Here is a 14,350-nt window from a genome sequence, read left to right as displayed (position 1 = left end):
TCTATCAGAAGTACTCAAAACCACCTATAAAGTAGTTTCAGGGTCAGTTGGGTGATTGGAAATCAAACCTGAATTCACCTATAACTTATGGGAAATAAAAGGGATAGAGAACCACGCTAAAATAACAACAAAAAAACACAATGAGGATGCAATCAGCAAAATCTAGACTGTGGGAAACTCTGTAAGACAAATGATCCAGGTTCTTCTAAGGAAATTATAAGATGGGGGAGTGCCTGGGTGGCTTAGTTGTTAAGCGTCTGCCTTCGGCTCAGGGCGTGATCCTGGGGTTCTGGGATCGAGCCCCGCATCAGGCTCCTCCACGGGAAGCCTGCTTCTCCCTCTCCCACTCCCCCTGCTTGTGTTCCCTCTCTCGCTGTCAAATAAACAAACAAAACCTTTAAAAAAAAAAAAAAAGGAAATTATAAGATGGGGAGCCTCTCTAAGAGATGGAGGGAGAAGCTATAATAATTAAAAGACTTGAGATAATCAATTGTAAACTATGGACCTTATTTGAATGTATTTGGACCTCAATTCAAACTAAGTTAAAAAAAAAAGGGGGGGGGCCGCCTAGGTGGCGCAGTCATTAAGCGTCTGCCTTCAGCTCAGGGCGTGATCCCAGCATTCTGGGATTGAGCCCCACGTCAGGCTTCTCCACTAGGAGCCGGCTTCTTCCTCTCCCACTCCCCCTGCTTGTGTTCCCTCTCTCACTGCCTGTCTCTCTCTGTCAAATAAATAAATAAAACCTTAAAAAAAAAAAACACCTGGGGAAATGTTTTTTAAAAAAGTATGTCTCTGATACTAGGAAATATTCAACAGATTCCTCTGAATTCTGGCTAAAAGTTTATCCCCATCCTCTCAAACTTAAAGAAAAGCTACAAAAAGCCAGTGTAGAGAGAAAACAGATACAAGTTCAACAACATGTAAATTACAAACAAGAGAGAAGGCACAAAGAGACTTACCCACAGCTCCAAACATCAATGGCTGGTGTATAACGCTCCTCTCCCAGCAGAAGTTCTGGAGGTCGGTACCACAGAGTAATGACTTTGTTTGTATAAGGGCGACTGAAATGTAAAAAACAACCATGACATAAATTTACAATGGGTTCTAATGAAAAAATACTTGTATAAGTAAATGCAAACAGAAATAGCTGCCAATTGAAAACGGGAGTCAAAATAGCTCCATTAGCATACTCAGAGTTCAAAAGTAAACTGGACAGAAGTAGGAGATAAAAAAATAACTTGCATTCCAATTTGGGTTAATTTATTTCAGTCTAAGGCTGATTCAAGAATTTAGACAGAATTAACACATTTAGAAAATTAGGAAACTCTGAAAATTACTGCAACTTGCGGAATACTAGAATATCTAAGAATAAAAAGAATTCCTTCCTTTTTCACACATGTAATTTTGATGAATGCCTCACCTCTCTTCAGAGTTATAGAGCCGTGCAAGTCCAAAATCTGCTAGTTTGATCTGACCACTATAAAAAAAAAAAATTATTTTAATAAAAGTAACAGTAGCGGCCTCCTAATTATACCTAAACAGTAATGCATGAATTTAGGAGTTAAAGGAATTACAAAAATGAATTTTAACCTATGCTATCTTAGTTCTGTTCTTAATGGTCACTCTCCCAGATTAAGCCTCTTTTGACTACTTTGGTTTACAAAGCCTTATGGTTTTCTTTTTTGACTACTACTGTGCTTTTGGATTTGACTCCTTAAATAAATATTTCTTTTATTTCTTGGCAAACAACAGTCACTAAAACCTGCTAGATTAAATGATTATTGGGGAAAAAAGTAATGAACTGTTCTAGATTAAGAGAGATTTAAGGGGCCTAACAACCAAATCCAGTTTATAAACTTTGATTAGTTCTGGTTTGAACAGACTAGCTAGACAAAAGACATTTTAACATAAGTGAAAAAATATAAAATGTGAACTGAGTGTTAGACGATAATAGGTAATAATCTTCTGGAGCATTTAGGACCAAACATAATGATGTCTGTAATTTAACTCAAGCAGAAAAAAATAAAGGAAGCAAATATAGTCTAAAATGTTAACTGTATATGTATTATTACATTAGTGTCTCAATTTTTTCTTACAACTTTTTTCATAATAAAAAGTAAACCACAACAATACCACGGCTATAACAGATTTTTTTTTTAAAGATTTTATTTATTTGACAGAGAGAGAGACAGCCAGTGAGAGAGGGAACACAAGCAGGGGGAGTGGGAGAGGAAGCAGCAGGCTCCTAGCAGAGGAGCCTGATGTGGGGCTCGATCCCAGAACGCCAGGATCACGCCCTGAGCCAAAGGCAGATGCTTAATGACTGAGCCACCCAGGCGTCCCTATAACAGATTTTTTCAAACAGGGAACATGGCTTTGATCTCAGCACACAATTTTTATGATGAATGAGGCCCCTTTTACCAACATACTGCTTTCACTTCCTATACCATAAAGATATACAACTATGATCTTAGATGGGTTCTCAAACTTTAATATGAAATAAAAATCACTTAGCTTATTAAAGGTTTCCTGGGCCTTGTTCCCAGAGATGCAATTCAGAAGGCCATGGCTCATGAACTTGCATTTTTCTTTTCTTTTCTTTTTTTTTTAAGTAGGCTCTACGCCTGGCATGGAGCCCAACATGGGGCTTGAACTCACGACTGTGAAATCAAGACCTGAGCTAATATCAGGAGTCGGACCCTTAGGGGCGCCTGGGTGGCTCAGTCAGTTAAGTGTCCACCTTCCGCTCAGATCATGATCTCAGGGTCCTGGGACCAAGTCCTGCATCAGGCTCCCTGATCAGCGGGGAGCCTGCTTTTCCTTCTCCCTCTGCTGCTCCCTCCTGCTGTGCTCTCTCTCTCTCTCTCTGTCAAATAAATAAATTCTTTTTTAAAAAAGGAAATCTATTAAAAAATAAAAATAAAAAAGAGGTGGAGCCATTCAGGTGCCTGAACTTGCATTTCTAACAAGCCCATAGATGATACCAATGCTGCTGGTCTGAGAACACTTTTTTTTTTTAAAAGATTCTACCTAGGGGTGCCTGGGTGGCTCTGTTGGTTAAGCGTCTGCCTTCAGCTCAGGTCATGATCCTAGGGTCCTGGGATCAAGCCCTGCATCCGGCTTCCTGCTCAGCAGGGAGTCTTTCTCCCTCTCCCTCTGTGTTCACTCTCTCGCTCTCAAATAAATAAATAAATAAATAAATAAATAAATAAATAAAATCTTAAAAAAAAAAAGATTCTATCTATTCATTTGACAGAGAGAGAGTGGGTGCACAAGCAGGGGGAGCAACAGGCTGCACGAGTGGGAGAAGCAGACTCCCCGCAGAGTAGGGAGCCTGATGCGGACCCCGATCCCAGGACCCTGGGATCATGACCCCAGCAGAAGGCAGATGCTTAACCAACTGAGGCACCCCGAGAACCACGCTTTTGAGAACCATGCCCTTAAAGGGATCACACCCCAGTTTCACTCTGCTAAGCACTCTGTCCTTGACAGTGATGTCAAGTAATATTTTAATAAACTGTAACATAAAATGTCAGGAAACTTTTAAACTATTAACTATTTTGGATTAATTATATTTATCTAAATTCTTCACATTTACCACTTGTCTTACTTCTTGGGTAATGAAAATCCAGCTCACTCTTTTTTTAAGATACTGGGGTATCTCAGGTACCTGATAGCTGAGATCAGACAGAAAAATGAGACAGTAGAAAAAAAAAGAGGCTATGCTAGGAGGTGCTCCTCAAAGTATGAACAATGGTCCAAAATATTAAAACAAAGTAACTTGGGGCACCTGCTGCTCAGTTGGTTAAGCATCTGCCTTCGGCTCAGGTCATGATCTCAGGGTCCTGGGACTGAGGCCTACATCGGGGAGTCTGCTTCTCCCTCTCCCTCTGCCCCTCCCCTTCACTCGTGTTCTCAAATAAAATCATAAATAAATAAATAAATAAATAAAACAAAGTAACTACTGGCAACACAATTTAACATTAAATCAACTCTTATCATTCCTAGTAAAGATTATTGGGCACCTTATCCACTTGCCCCAAATATCATGGCATTTTTTAAGTTCAATTTATAAGCAAATNTACTTTATTTTTTTAATTTTTTTTTTAAGATTTATTTATTTATTCGACAGAGATAGAGACAGCCAGCGAGAGAGGGAACACAAGCAGGGGGAGTGGGAGAGGAAGAAGCAGGCTCATAGTCCAAGAGCCTGATGTGGGGCTCGATCTCATAACGCCGAGATCACGCCCTGAGCTGAAGGCAGACGCCCAACCGCTGTGCCACCCAGGCGCCCCTACAAGCAAATTCTTAAAAAAGCAAAAAGAAAAGGACTAGCTGACTTGAACCCTATACTGAGACATAAAGGTTCCTCAAATTTCTCAGCATCCTTACTCTTAGAACCTGAGATGATCCAAGACTGAAGGCACACAGGACTGAAAGTTAAAATGGCAAGAGATACACAGTTATGGAAAATTAGGCTAGACCTAAACATCACCAATCATCTAGCATACTTCCTAATCTTCCCTCTTCTCTCTCAGTAAATGACCTTCTTCACTGAAAAGAGAAATCATAGGGCACCTGGGTGGCTCAGTCAGTAAACCATCTGCCTTTGGCTCAGGTCATGATCCCAGGGTCCTGGGATCCGGTTCTGCATCTGGCTCCCTGCTCAGCAGGAAGCCTGCTTCTCCATCTCCTCCCCATTCACGCTCTCTCTTGCTATCTCTGTCTCTCTCTCAAATAAATAAATAAAATCTTTAAAAATTTTTTTAAAAAGTAAATAAAAAGAAAAACAGAAATCATCAGGTAGGAGCTACTTAACATCCTTATCTTTTACCTACATAACCTTAATTGCATCTATAACCTTCCTTTTGGAGCGTGTAGGTGGCTCAGTTAGTTAAGCGTATGCCTTCGGCTCAGGTGGTGATCTTGAGGTCCTGGGATCGAGCCCCATGTCGGGCTCTCTGCTCAGCGGGAAGTCTGCTTCTCCCTCTCCCAAATAAATAAATAAAATCTTTAAAAAAAAAATATATATATAACCTTCCTTTCTTCTTTCAATTACAGAAAAAGTGTGTCAATCTCTCTTGTTCAAAGATAATCAATACCTATAATTGTGGCCACTACCACCTGTGGCCTTGATTCCACCTCCTCTAGAACCTTGCTCCTTTAAATTATTTTGGTTCTTTCTTGAACCTTCGACTTCTCCCTACTGATTTTCTTTTCCCTTAGTACTTAAATATGCTCAAACCTCTGCATCATAAAAATAAAAATTAAAGACACACCTACCATCACCTTCCCATTAACTGTACAACCCACCAACTTGCCAAACACTGTCAATGCTGACTTTTTAATTTTCAGATTCCTTCTGAGGTCTTATAATCTGTCTGCATTGCCTGACATATATGACCATCCCCTTCTTAAACCTGCCTCTTTTTTTTAATTTTTAAAAACTTTTCATTATGTTATGTCAGTCACTATAGAGTACATCATTAGTGTTTGATGTAGTGTTCCATGATTCATTGTTTGCATATAACACCCAGTGCTCCATGCAATACGTGCCCTCCTTAATACCCATCACCGGGCTAGCCGATTTATTTAGTTTAGAGAGAGTGAGTGTGTGCAGGGAGAGGGGCGGAAAGGGAGAGAATCTCAACCAGACTCTGCACTAAGTGTGGAGCCAGACACTGGGCTCAATCTCAGGACCCTGAGATCATGACCTAAGCCAAAACCAAGAGTCAGACGCTCAACCAACTGAGCCACCCAGGTGCCCCTAACCTGCCTCTTTTACATTCATGATACTTCCCTATTTTCTATCTTTCTGACCCTACTCGTGGGTTCCATCTTCTGACATCTTTTCTCTGCTTGATAACTCCTAAACTATACTGCTAATTTGGAACTTCAATGTGACCATATGCCTATCAGATACCACTACGCTGGATATGCAACAGCTATATCCAAAAGGGATTTACTCTTCACTCACCTATCCTGCTCTTCCTTCTCTATTACCTATATTGACCATCATGCCACCCATCTAGTTTCTTAAGTCAGAAACCTATGAGTTATCTTAAAGTACTTTCATTCATTCTCTACCATTCATTTACTCACCAAAGTCTACTGATCCACAAAGTTGATCCGTCTGTCTCTACTAGCAATGCCTTGGTTAAACACTGACAATTTCTTATAGTATTCTTAATAGGTCTCCCTGCCTCTAACCCTAACCCTATTAAAATGACCATTTAGTGATTTTTCTAAAAGAGAAGACTAATTGTGTCTCTTCACCATCTAAAATGACTTGGTCTCATTTATACTTGTGTAATGAAGATATAATGATATTATGAACATCAGGGAGCCCTCCTCCCTCTCATCAATTGCTTTCACTTCCTTGTCCAGCTGAGGGCTCCTTACCGTTTTCTCCAGGCCATCTCACCCAGAATTCTCTGTGTAAACAAAGCTAAATGATTTGGGCAAAAGCGGAGGCTGGATGGATAAGACTCCTGCATCCTGCTTAGCAACCCGAAGAGGAAGTTCAGTTTAGTCCAGAACCTCATCAGCTTCCTGAATATCGGAAGTCAGGGACAGGGAGGGGCCTGACCCATCAGAAAGGTCACCAAGAAGGACCAAAGCTTACTCCCTGAGACATCCCCCCGGAGAAGCAAAAGGAACCAAAAAAAGTATACGCTAGGTGGCAAGGTGATAGCCATCATTAAGTTCCTGAAGCATTATTACTATGGATGTAGATTAACCAAGCCCAGCTTTAATGAAAATTGTGGGTAACAGAGATAGTGACAGGAATAATCTTTTAACATCACGTTTTATCTCACAAAAGTATTTAAGTATGAAATATATATAACTATACACATCATATAAAATAATTTTAAAAAATGCATTAACTGTATAATTTAAAAATAAATTTACAAATTATATATAATTTATATATATAACAAATTATATATACATAAAATAAATATACGAATTAATTGTATAATTTATTTGTTTTTTATTTTTTGAGAGAGAGCAAGCAAGCAGGGGAAGGGGCAGAGGGTGATTCCACACTGAACACAGAGCTGGACGCAGAGCTCAATCTCACAACCCTCAGATCATGACCTGAGCTGAAATCAAGAGTCAGATGCCCAAGTGACTGAATCACCCAGGTGCTCCAACTGTGTAATTTAAAAACAAAAAAGTAACCAAACCAGCACCACTCAATGGCTGTCATCTATAGACAGAATAAGCTCCTTAGCAAGATATGCTAGATCCTTAAATTGGCTCCTTGCAACTGTCCAGCTTCATCTCATCATTACATGCTTCATTCTTCTTGCCTTAGCAATACTGACCTGTTTACATTTTCCCAAATATTACACATTAATTTTCATATTTATGTGATTTTGCCCATGTAATTTCTTTTGCTTAGAAACTTAACCCTCTGTTGTCAGTCTTTCTGATAAATTTCTGTCCATTCATCAAAACTGCATCTTCCCCAAAAAAAGGCGGGGGTGGGTAGGGCTTAGGGGCACTTGGCTGGCTCAGTGGGTAGAGCATGCAACTCCTGATCTTCGGGTTGTGAGTGTGGGCCCCACGATGGGTGTACAGATTACTTAAAAACCATGTGTCTGTGCAGGGGGTGAGAGGTGCTTAATAAATATTTACTGGATTGAGCGATTTATTTGTTTAGCTCCCCTCAGAAATTCTGAGCTTTCTAGTGACCAACTATTCCATGTGGGACTTCCAGTGCTAAAACCAGGAAAGGGGCACCCAGCTGGCTAAGTTGGTGGAGGATGTAACTCTTGTCCTTGGGGTCCTGGGTTTGAGCCTCATGTTGGGTGAAGAGATTATGTAAAAATAAAAAATCTTTCGGGGCACGTGGGTGGCTCAGTCAGGTAAGTGCCCAACTCTTGACTAGCTCGGGTCATGATCTCAGTGTGTGAGATTGAGCTCCATATCGGGCTCAGCGCTGGGCATGGAGCCTGCTTAAGATTCTCTCTCTGCCCCTCCCCCTCCCTGCTTGCTTGCTCTCTTAAAAACAAACAAACAAACAACCCTTAAAATAAATAAATCAGGACAGTCCCTGGGCAACTCTGGATAGTTGGTTACCTCACTCCACGAAGATAAGAAATACGTCATAATCATTCTATAGCTCTATCTAGGTAATAATATTTGTTAAATATAATTGAATAGAAATGTATAAAACAGTGGGTGAATCAGACAAAGATGGCTATAAATAGCCCAGTTACCTAAAAACCAAACACTGGTAGGACTTCAATAGCATCAAACTTACTTTTTATTCCTCAATAGGTAGGGCTATTTACCAAAGACTAGTGTGCATAACACACCTAATATCACCAGTGTAGTTTAGACAAATAGCCAGAGAGGAAGAAAGCAGATAAAAACTTCTGAAGATTTAACACTGTTCATCACCAAATTCCTGTCTGTTTACACTATTAAATTTGGGAGTAAGAGCTTGGCAGAAAGGTCAACCACCAGCTACACCTGTGTTTACTCTGAAATCTGATAACAGAGAAAGTCTCAAGAACAGCTATAAGAGCAGGCATGTTTCTCCCCACTTAAACAAGGGAGAATTTCACTGAGAACTCTATGTGTTTTAATCTGCCAAGGACCACAATAATATTTACTATGGCAAAAAGCTCTCTGAATATTCCTGTAGGATGTGAGTGATTCCCTAAAATGTCTGAAATTAAAAAACCTTTACAATCCTACCTCTGTTAATTTCTTACCAACACTGAGTCTGAAGACTCTGCTCATCTGCTATCATAAGATGTTCCTACAGTACAACTATCAGATGTATGTAAATGCAAAAAACTGCATCATTGGGTCTACCTATAACCCCAGCTAACAAGCTGAAACTATAACTGGGTCAGAAGAGAAGGAGAAAATGTTTAACCTCATTTGGTTACTATGTTACCTGTTGTTCAGCAAAATGTTAGAACACTTAATATCCCGATGCAGGAAATTCTTTTTGTGACAGTAATCCAGTCCTTCCATCAGCTGTTTCATGAATGACTTGATATGGTCCTCAGAAAAGTGCACCAGACCAGATTCTAGCAGTCCCATTAAGTCATGGTCCATATATTCAAATACAAGGTAAAAGGCACCTACACAAAAATGAAAGAAAAAATTAAAAACAAGAGGAAAAGGATGCTGAAATGACAATGCCTCAAATTTTAATATAATTTTGGAGTGGACCATAAGGCTCTCTGAAACAACCACTTAATTTTATAGATGAAGAAACTGAAACTCAGAGTACTTGAATAACTTGCCCTTTCTAATAATAAATAACAGAACTACTATTTTAATTAATCTTCTGACTCTTAACCCAGTGCTCTTTGGACTTCTTGAGAACTACCCTGATCATGTTGTATTACTAGTTGTCTACGATCTAAGTCAGCTGGCAAATAATAGGCCTTGAGCCAAATCCAGGTTGCTATTTGTCACTGTAAAATAAAGTTTTATTTGTTGTAACTATGACCATTTGTCACTATGCCATTATTGTCTATGGCTACTTCTGTATAAGTCTTTACCTCAGTTATATTTAACAGGATTCACATAATACGCCAGGGATAGCACAGTATATATAGTATAAATTACTGGTGAAATTCATAGTATTTAAGAACTGAAAGAAAGGTGAACCATCTAATTAAACTCCTTAAATTTAGAAGCTATTAAAAGGATGTTAAGAGAATTGTAAAAGATCTGAAATCCATGCTATCTTTCCACTTTAGCAGGGTGTATGACAAAGGCAAATATTGTAACATAAGCCGTACTAGACCTAGGTTAGACAATTATCTATCCAGTCTAAAATTCTGTCTCCTACCAGCGTAAGGGCAAGGATTCTTAATCCAGAGGGAAGGCTTCAAGGATTCTTTGAACTCCCTGAAGTAGTATGCAATATTTTAAACACCTAATATGCAACATTTTGAATTTATTTTTTTAAAGTATGGATCCATAAGATGTTTAAAGAGGTCCATACCCCCCCCAAAATTAAGAACCTCTGCATTAAAGGAATATCTTAGATTCAGCCAAGAGCTCATACAAATTAACAAGAAAAACACCAAAACGGCCAAAGATAAGTAGACACAGGACACAAAAGGACAACTCGAGAAAATAAGTGAAACTGATAAACATGGAAAAGAACTCAGGAGTAACAGAAGGAACGCAATCCAAAATAATATCATATTTCACCTATCAAAATGACAATTTTTTAAAAAGATGTACTCAATTTTAGGGAGGATAAAGTGGAATGGACACTCACAGATAGACATAAATAATACAATCTTAAAAGCAATCCAACATTAAACATAAAAATCCCTTTAACCAAATAATTCTACTTCTAAGAAACTATATTAATAAACCAAAATGCAAAGATTTATGAACAAAAATGCTCAATGCAGAACTATTATATTTTTTAAACTGGTAACTAATTGTGGCACCTGGCTGGTTCAGTCAGTAGAACATGTGACTCTTGACCTTGGTATCATGAGTTCAAGCCCCGCATTGGGCATAAAGCTTGCTTTAGTAATAATGGGGCGCCAGGGTGGCTTAGTTAAGCATCTGACTCTTGATTTTGGCTCAGGTCATGATCTCAGGGTCGTGAGATTGAGCCCTGAGTTGGGCTCCGCACTCAGGAAAAAGTCTACTTAGATTCTTTTCCTCTGCCTCTTCCTCTGTCTCTCCCACTGCTCGCGTGAATGCACACTCTCACTAAAAATAAATAAATCTTTAAAAAATATAATAAATAAAATAAACTGGCTACTGATTGCGCAAAAGAGACTGGTGAAGTAAATTAGATTCATCTACCTTTACGCAGTTATTAAAACATATTAATGACATGGGAAATTGCTTATGACAAATTATAAAACATTAAATACAATTTGAACTCAGTTATGCTAAAATAAATATAATGTATATAGAGTACTTCGAAATACACCAAAATGCTAATACTATAGTGGTTTTCTATGGATGGTGGTAGACTGGGATGGAGTAGGAGAGAAATGATTGCCATTTTCTTTCTCTTACCCTTCCATATTTTCAATTTTACCACAATGGGTATGCATCACATCCATTTGTTCATTATTTTATGATTTTTTTAAAGAAAGAATTTGAACAGTACATGGTAAACTATTTAAACAGTACAGAATGGCAGAGGAAAAGTAAGCTCCACTCAAAACCAATTAACATTTTCTTGTTTATCCTTAGAGAAACTACCTAAACATTATACTATTCTTACAATCAGAAGAAGTTAAGACACACCCAAAAGTATACCTAGTATTCTTAATTCTATTCAGATCTAACTTCCATAAATTTATCTAACTACTGTTACATAAGCACAATTTTTTTTATTTGCTTTAAAACTACTTCTATGACTTAGTAAAATTAAAAACAAACAAAAACTACTCCTTCCTAACTTGAGAAGTGCTATTCCCCTTGTGCTAATATCTTTAAGGGTCTATAAATAAGCCCAGCTTAACTTTTATCTATTACCTTCCTAATTTTATGTACTTCAATTGTATTCTCTCTTAACATTCCACACTATATTCACAGATGCCATTTCTTCACAAAAGAAATCTTCAGATTTGCTTTAATAAAAGTAGGTTAAATGACATATATAGACTACTTCAAACATAAGTATGCATGAACAATTTTATCCCCCAAAGAGATAAAAATTACAAATCCAGAACACAAACCAGTATGTGACCTGAAGATTGTTTTAGAAATATCTGCTTTGAATTCTAAACTGTTTCAGTGCAAAAGTATAAAAATCTGGATGCACTAGAAACAATAACCAGAAGGGATGATGTAAAAATAAGAGTAACTGTGGGTGCCTGGGTGGCTCAGTCGGTTTACTGTCCCATGCCTGATCTCAGCTCAGGTCTTGATCTCAGGGTCATGAGTTCAAGGCCCATGTTGGGTTCCATGGTAGGCATGGAGCCAACTTAAAAAAAAAAAAAAAAGAGTAACTGATAAATCTGGGTTTAATTTCCATTATTGTTATAATTTGTAAAAGAAAAATAAAGGAGAGAGACTTTAAAACTAACATCGTAACTCGTATAGATTCAAGAAGTTGGTCAAACAGGCAAACAAGCTAAGAGAGGGAAAACAAGATGTACCAATCTACCCTGTAGAAACATGATTCCTTGCTAGTACCTTTGTCCTTCTTGAAATCCAGTGCATCTTGTTTATCTGTAACAATTTCCTTCATGTTAACAACACTTCGGTGGATTAGTTGACGAAGGATTTTGATCTCACGAATGGCTGTAATTGGGAAGCCCTCCTTCTCATTGTCCAGTCTCACCTTCTTCAGGGCCACTAGCTCTCCTGTTACAACAAATTCAAACTGTTACATTATCAATTAGCATTTTTTGGCCACCATCATGAACCAGCCAATATACGCCCAGAGTTGCTCTGGAAGACAGATTTAGCTTACTTTAATGCTATACGCCAGATATTTTTATGCCTTAAAAAACAAACCAAACCCCATGTTCCCTTTCTTGCCTTTGATTTTTTTTTTTAAGACTCGCATTTCTTAATTCAGTATTCAGTTAGGCTTAAAAATTGTGAATTACTAAAATATGCCAATAATCCAACTACTTCATTTTATCTTTAAGAACTAACCCCTTACCAAACAAAGAGCAACCAACAAATTTTATTTTTACTGTCTCTTAAATTCCCAGCAAGATTATAAAATATTTACAATGGAAATAGATAAAGAGGAAGCTTTTTAAACAGTAATAATTATACTATTCTTTTGGAAAATTTTAGTCTTTTAGTAACTTTTGGAAACCAAATTAGAACTCGAAATTTACTTTTGCTAAGTCTACTTTAGCATTAGTACTGCTAAATTTTTAAACTTCTGACATCTAGAATTTTGTGGCGATATTTACCTGTGTCTTTGTCCTTGGCTTTATATACTTGGCCATAAGTTCCCTCTCCAATAATCCCAATAATGTCAAACTTGTCTACACAGCGTTTTCCCCAGTCACTTTCTGTTTGTCTTCTTTCTCCATAACGAGGACAACAAATTCTAAAAAAGGCAAAACAAAAGAGCCCCCCCCAAACAAACCAAAAAAAGTTATTTTAAAAACTTAAGCCTGTTTGAAGAAGAAAACAGAATTCTTTTATGATGATTCTCTGGCCCATGAATCTTCTATGAACTTCTTTATTAAAAAGGTGGGAATCAAACGATATGAAATAAATGGTCTCTCACAGTGGCTAAGACAGATTTTTTGCTTCAGGAAGGCATAAGATCAAATAATAGATTTGCTGCTTACTTTCTAATCTCTCTTTAGTATTGGCTTCATCACCTATTGAATGGGAAAAGAATCCCTAAATCAGGGTTACTATTAAAATAAAATATAAAACTTTGGCAATAATATATACTCAATAAATAGTAACTATTTTTATTATTGAGAGGAATGCTGGGGTGCCTGGCTGGCCCAATTGGTAGAGCACGCAACTCTTTTTATCTCAACATCATGAGTTTAAGCCCCACAGTGGGCGTGAAGCCCAATTTAAAAAAAGGAAAAAAAAGAAAAAAAAAAAAAGAATGCTAACAATCGAAAGATCAAACCCAGATTCTACTACATTTATAGAATGGCAATTTATGTAGTTTAAGAAAAAATATCTCACATCTATTAATTTTTCATTTATGTATACATGGCTGATACACCCTGAATGAAAGAGTTTTCTTTTTTAATATTCTAAGTATCAAACTCAAAAGATACAATGAGATCAATGTTCATGGTATAGCTGTATCTGGGAAATCATTGCTTTTCTAAAAACACTAGGTATCTGAGGGTGCAGATGAACAGGTCTCCCAGAAAGGCTTTTATCCATTAATATAAAAGATACATATTAGGGGGTGCCTGGGTGGCACAGCGGTTAAGCGTCTGCCTTTGGCTCAGGGCGTGATCCCGGCGTTATGGGATCGAGCCCCACATCAGGCTCCTCCGCTATGAGCCTGCTTCTTCCTCTCCCACTCCCCCTGCTTGTGTTCCCTCTCTCGCTGGCTGTCTCTGTCTCTGTCGAATAAATAAATAAAAATCTTAAAAAAAAAAAAGATACATATTAGGCCCAATTTTATATAATCCTACTGCTGTAGGTTGTGAAACAATGTGTGAAATTTAGGCCCAAAAGTAAGTAAGGAAGCTGTAATTAAGAATAGCTCCCCCTTGGGGCGCCTGGGTGGCACAGCGGTTAAGCGTCTGCCTTCGGCTCAGGGCGTGATCCCGGCGTTATGGGATCGAGCCCCACATCAGGCTCCTCCGCTATGAGCCTGCTTCTTCCTCTCCCACTCCCCCTGCTTGTGTTCCCTCTCTCGCTGGCTGTCTCTATCTCTGTC

General features: G+C 38.2%; 1 protein-coding gene across 23 annotated transcripts in view; it reads right to left on the bottom strand.

Annotated features, from left to right (window-relative positions):
• Positions 1-14,350, bottom strand: part of CDK12 (cyclin dependent kinase 12) — a 73,557-nt gene that overhangs the window by 45,417 nt on the left and 13,790 nt on the right. For all 23 annotated transcript variants that reach the window (XM_034641424.1, XM_034641420.1, XM_034641419.1 and 20 more), the window contains exons 4-8: positions 12,894-13,033; positions 12,157-12,327; positions 8,918-9,107; positions 1,421-1,477; positions 960-1,061 (exon numbers count right to left, since the gene is read on the bottom strand). In XM_034641424.1, the coding sequence (XP_034497315.1) occupies positions 960-1,061; positions 1,421-1,477; positions 8,918-9,107; positions 12,157-12,327; positions 12,894-13,033 (660 nt within the window). The remainder of the gene's footprint in view (positions 1-959; positions 1,062-1,420; positions 1,478-8,917; positions 9,108-12,156; positions 12,328-12,893; positions 13,034-14,350) is intronic.

This window comes from Ailuropoda melanoleuca, chromosome 13, assembly GCF_002007445.2.
Source record: "Ailuropoda melanoleuca isolate Jingjing chromosome 13, ASM200744v2, whole genome shotgun sequence".
NCBI lineage: Eukaryota > Metazoa > Chordata > Mammalia > Carnivora > Ursidae > Ailuropoda > Ailuropoda melanoleuca.
The sequence above is the reverse complement of the archived record's forward strand: the minus strand, read 5'-3'. Positions and strand labels throughout refer to the sequence as shown.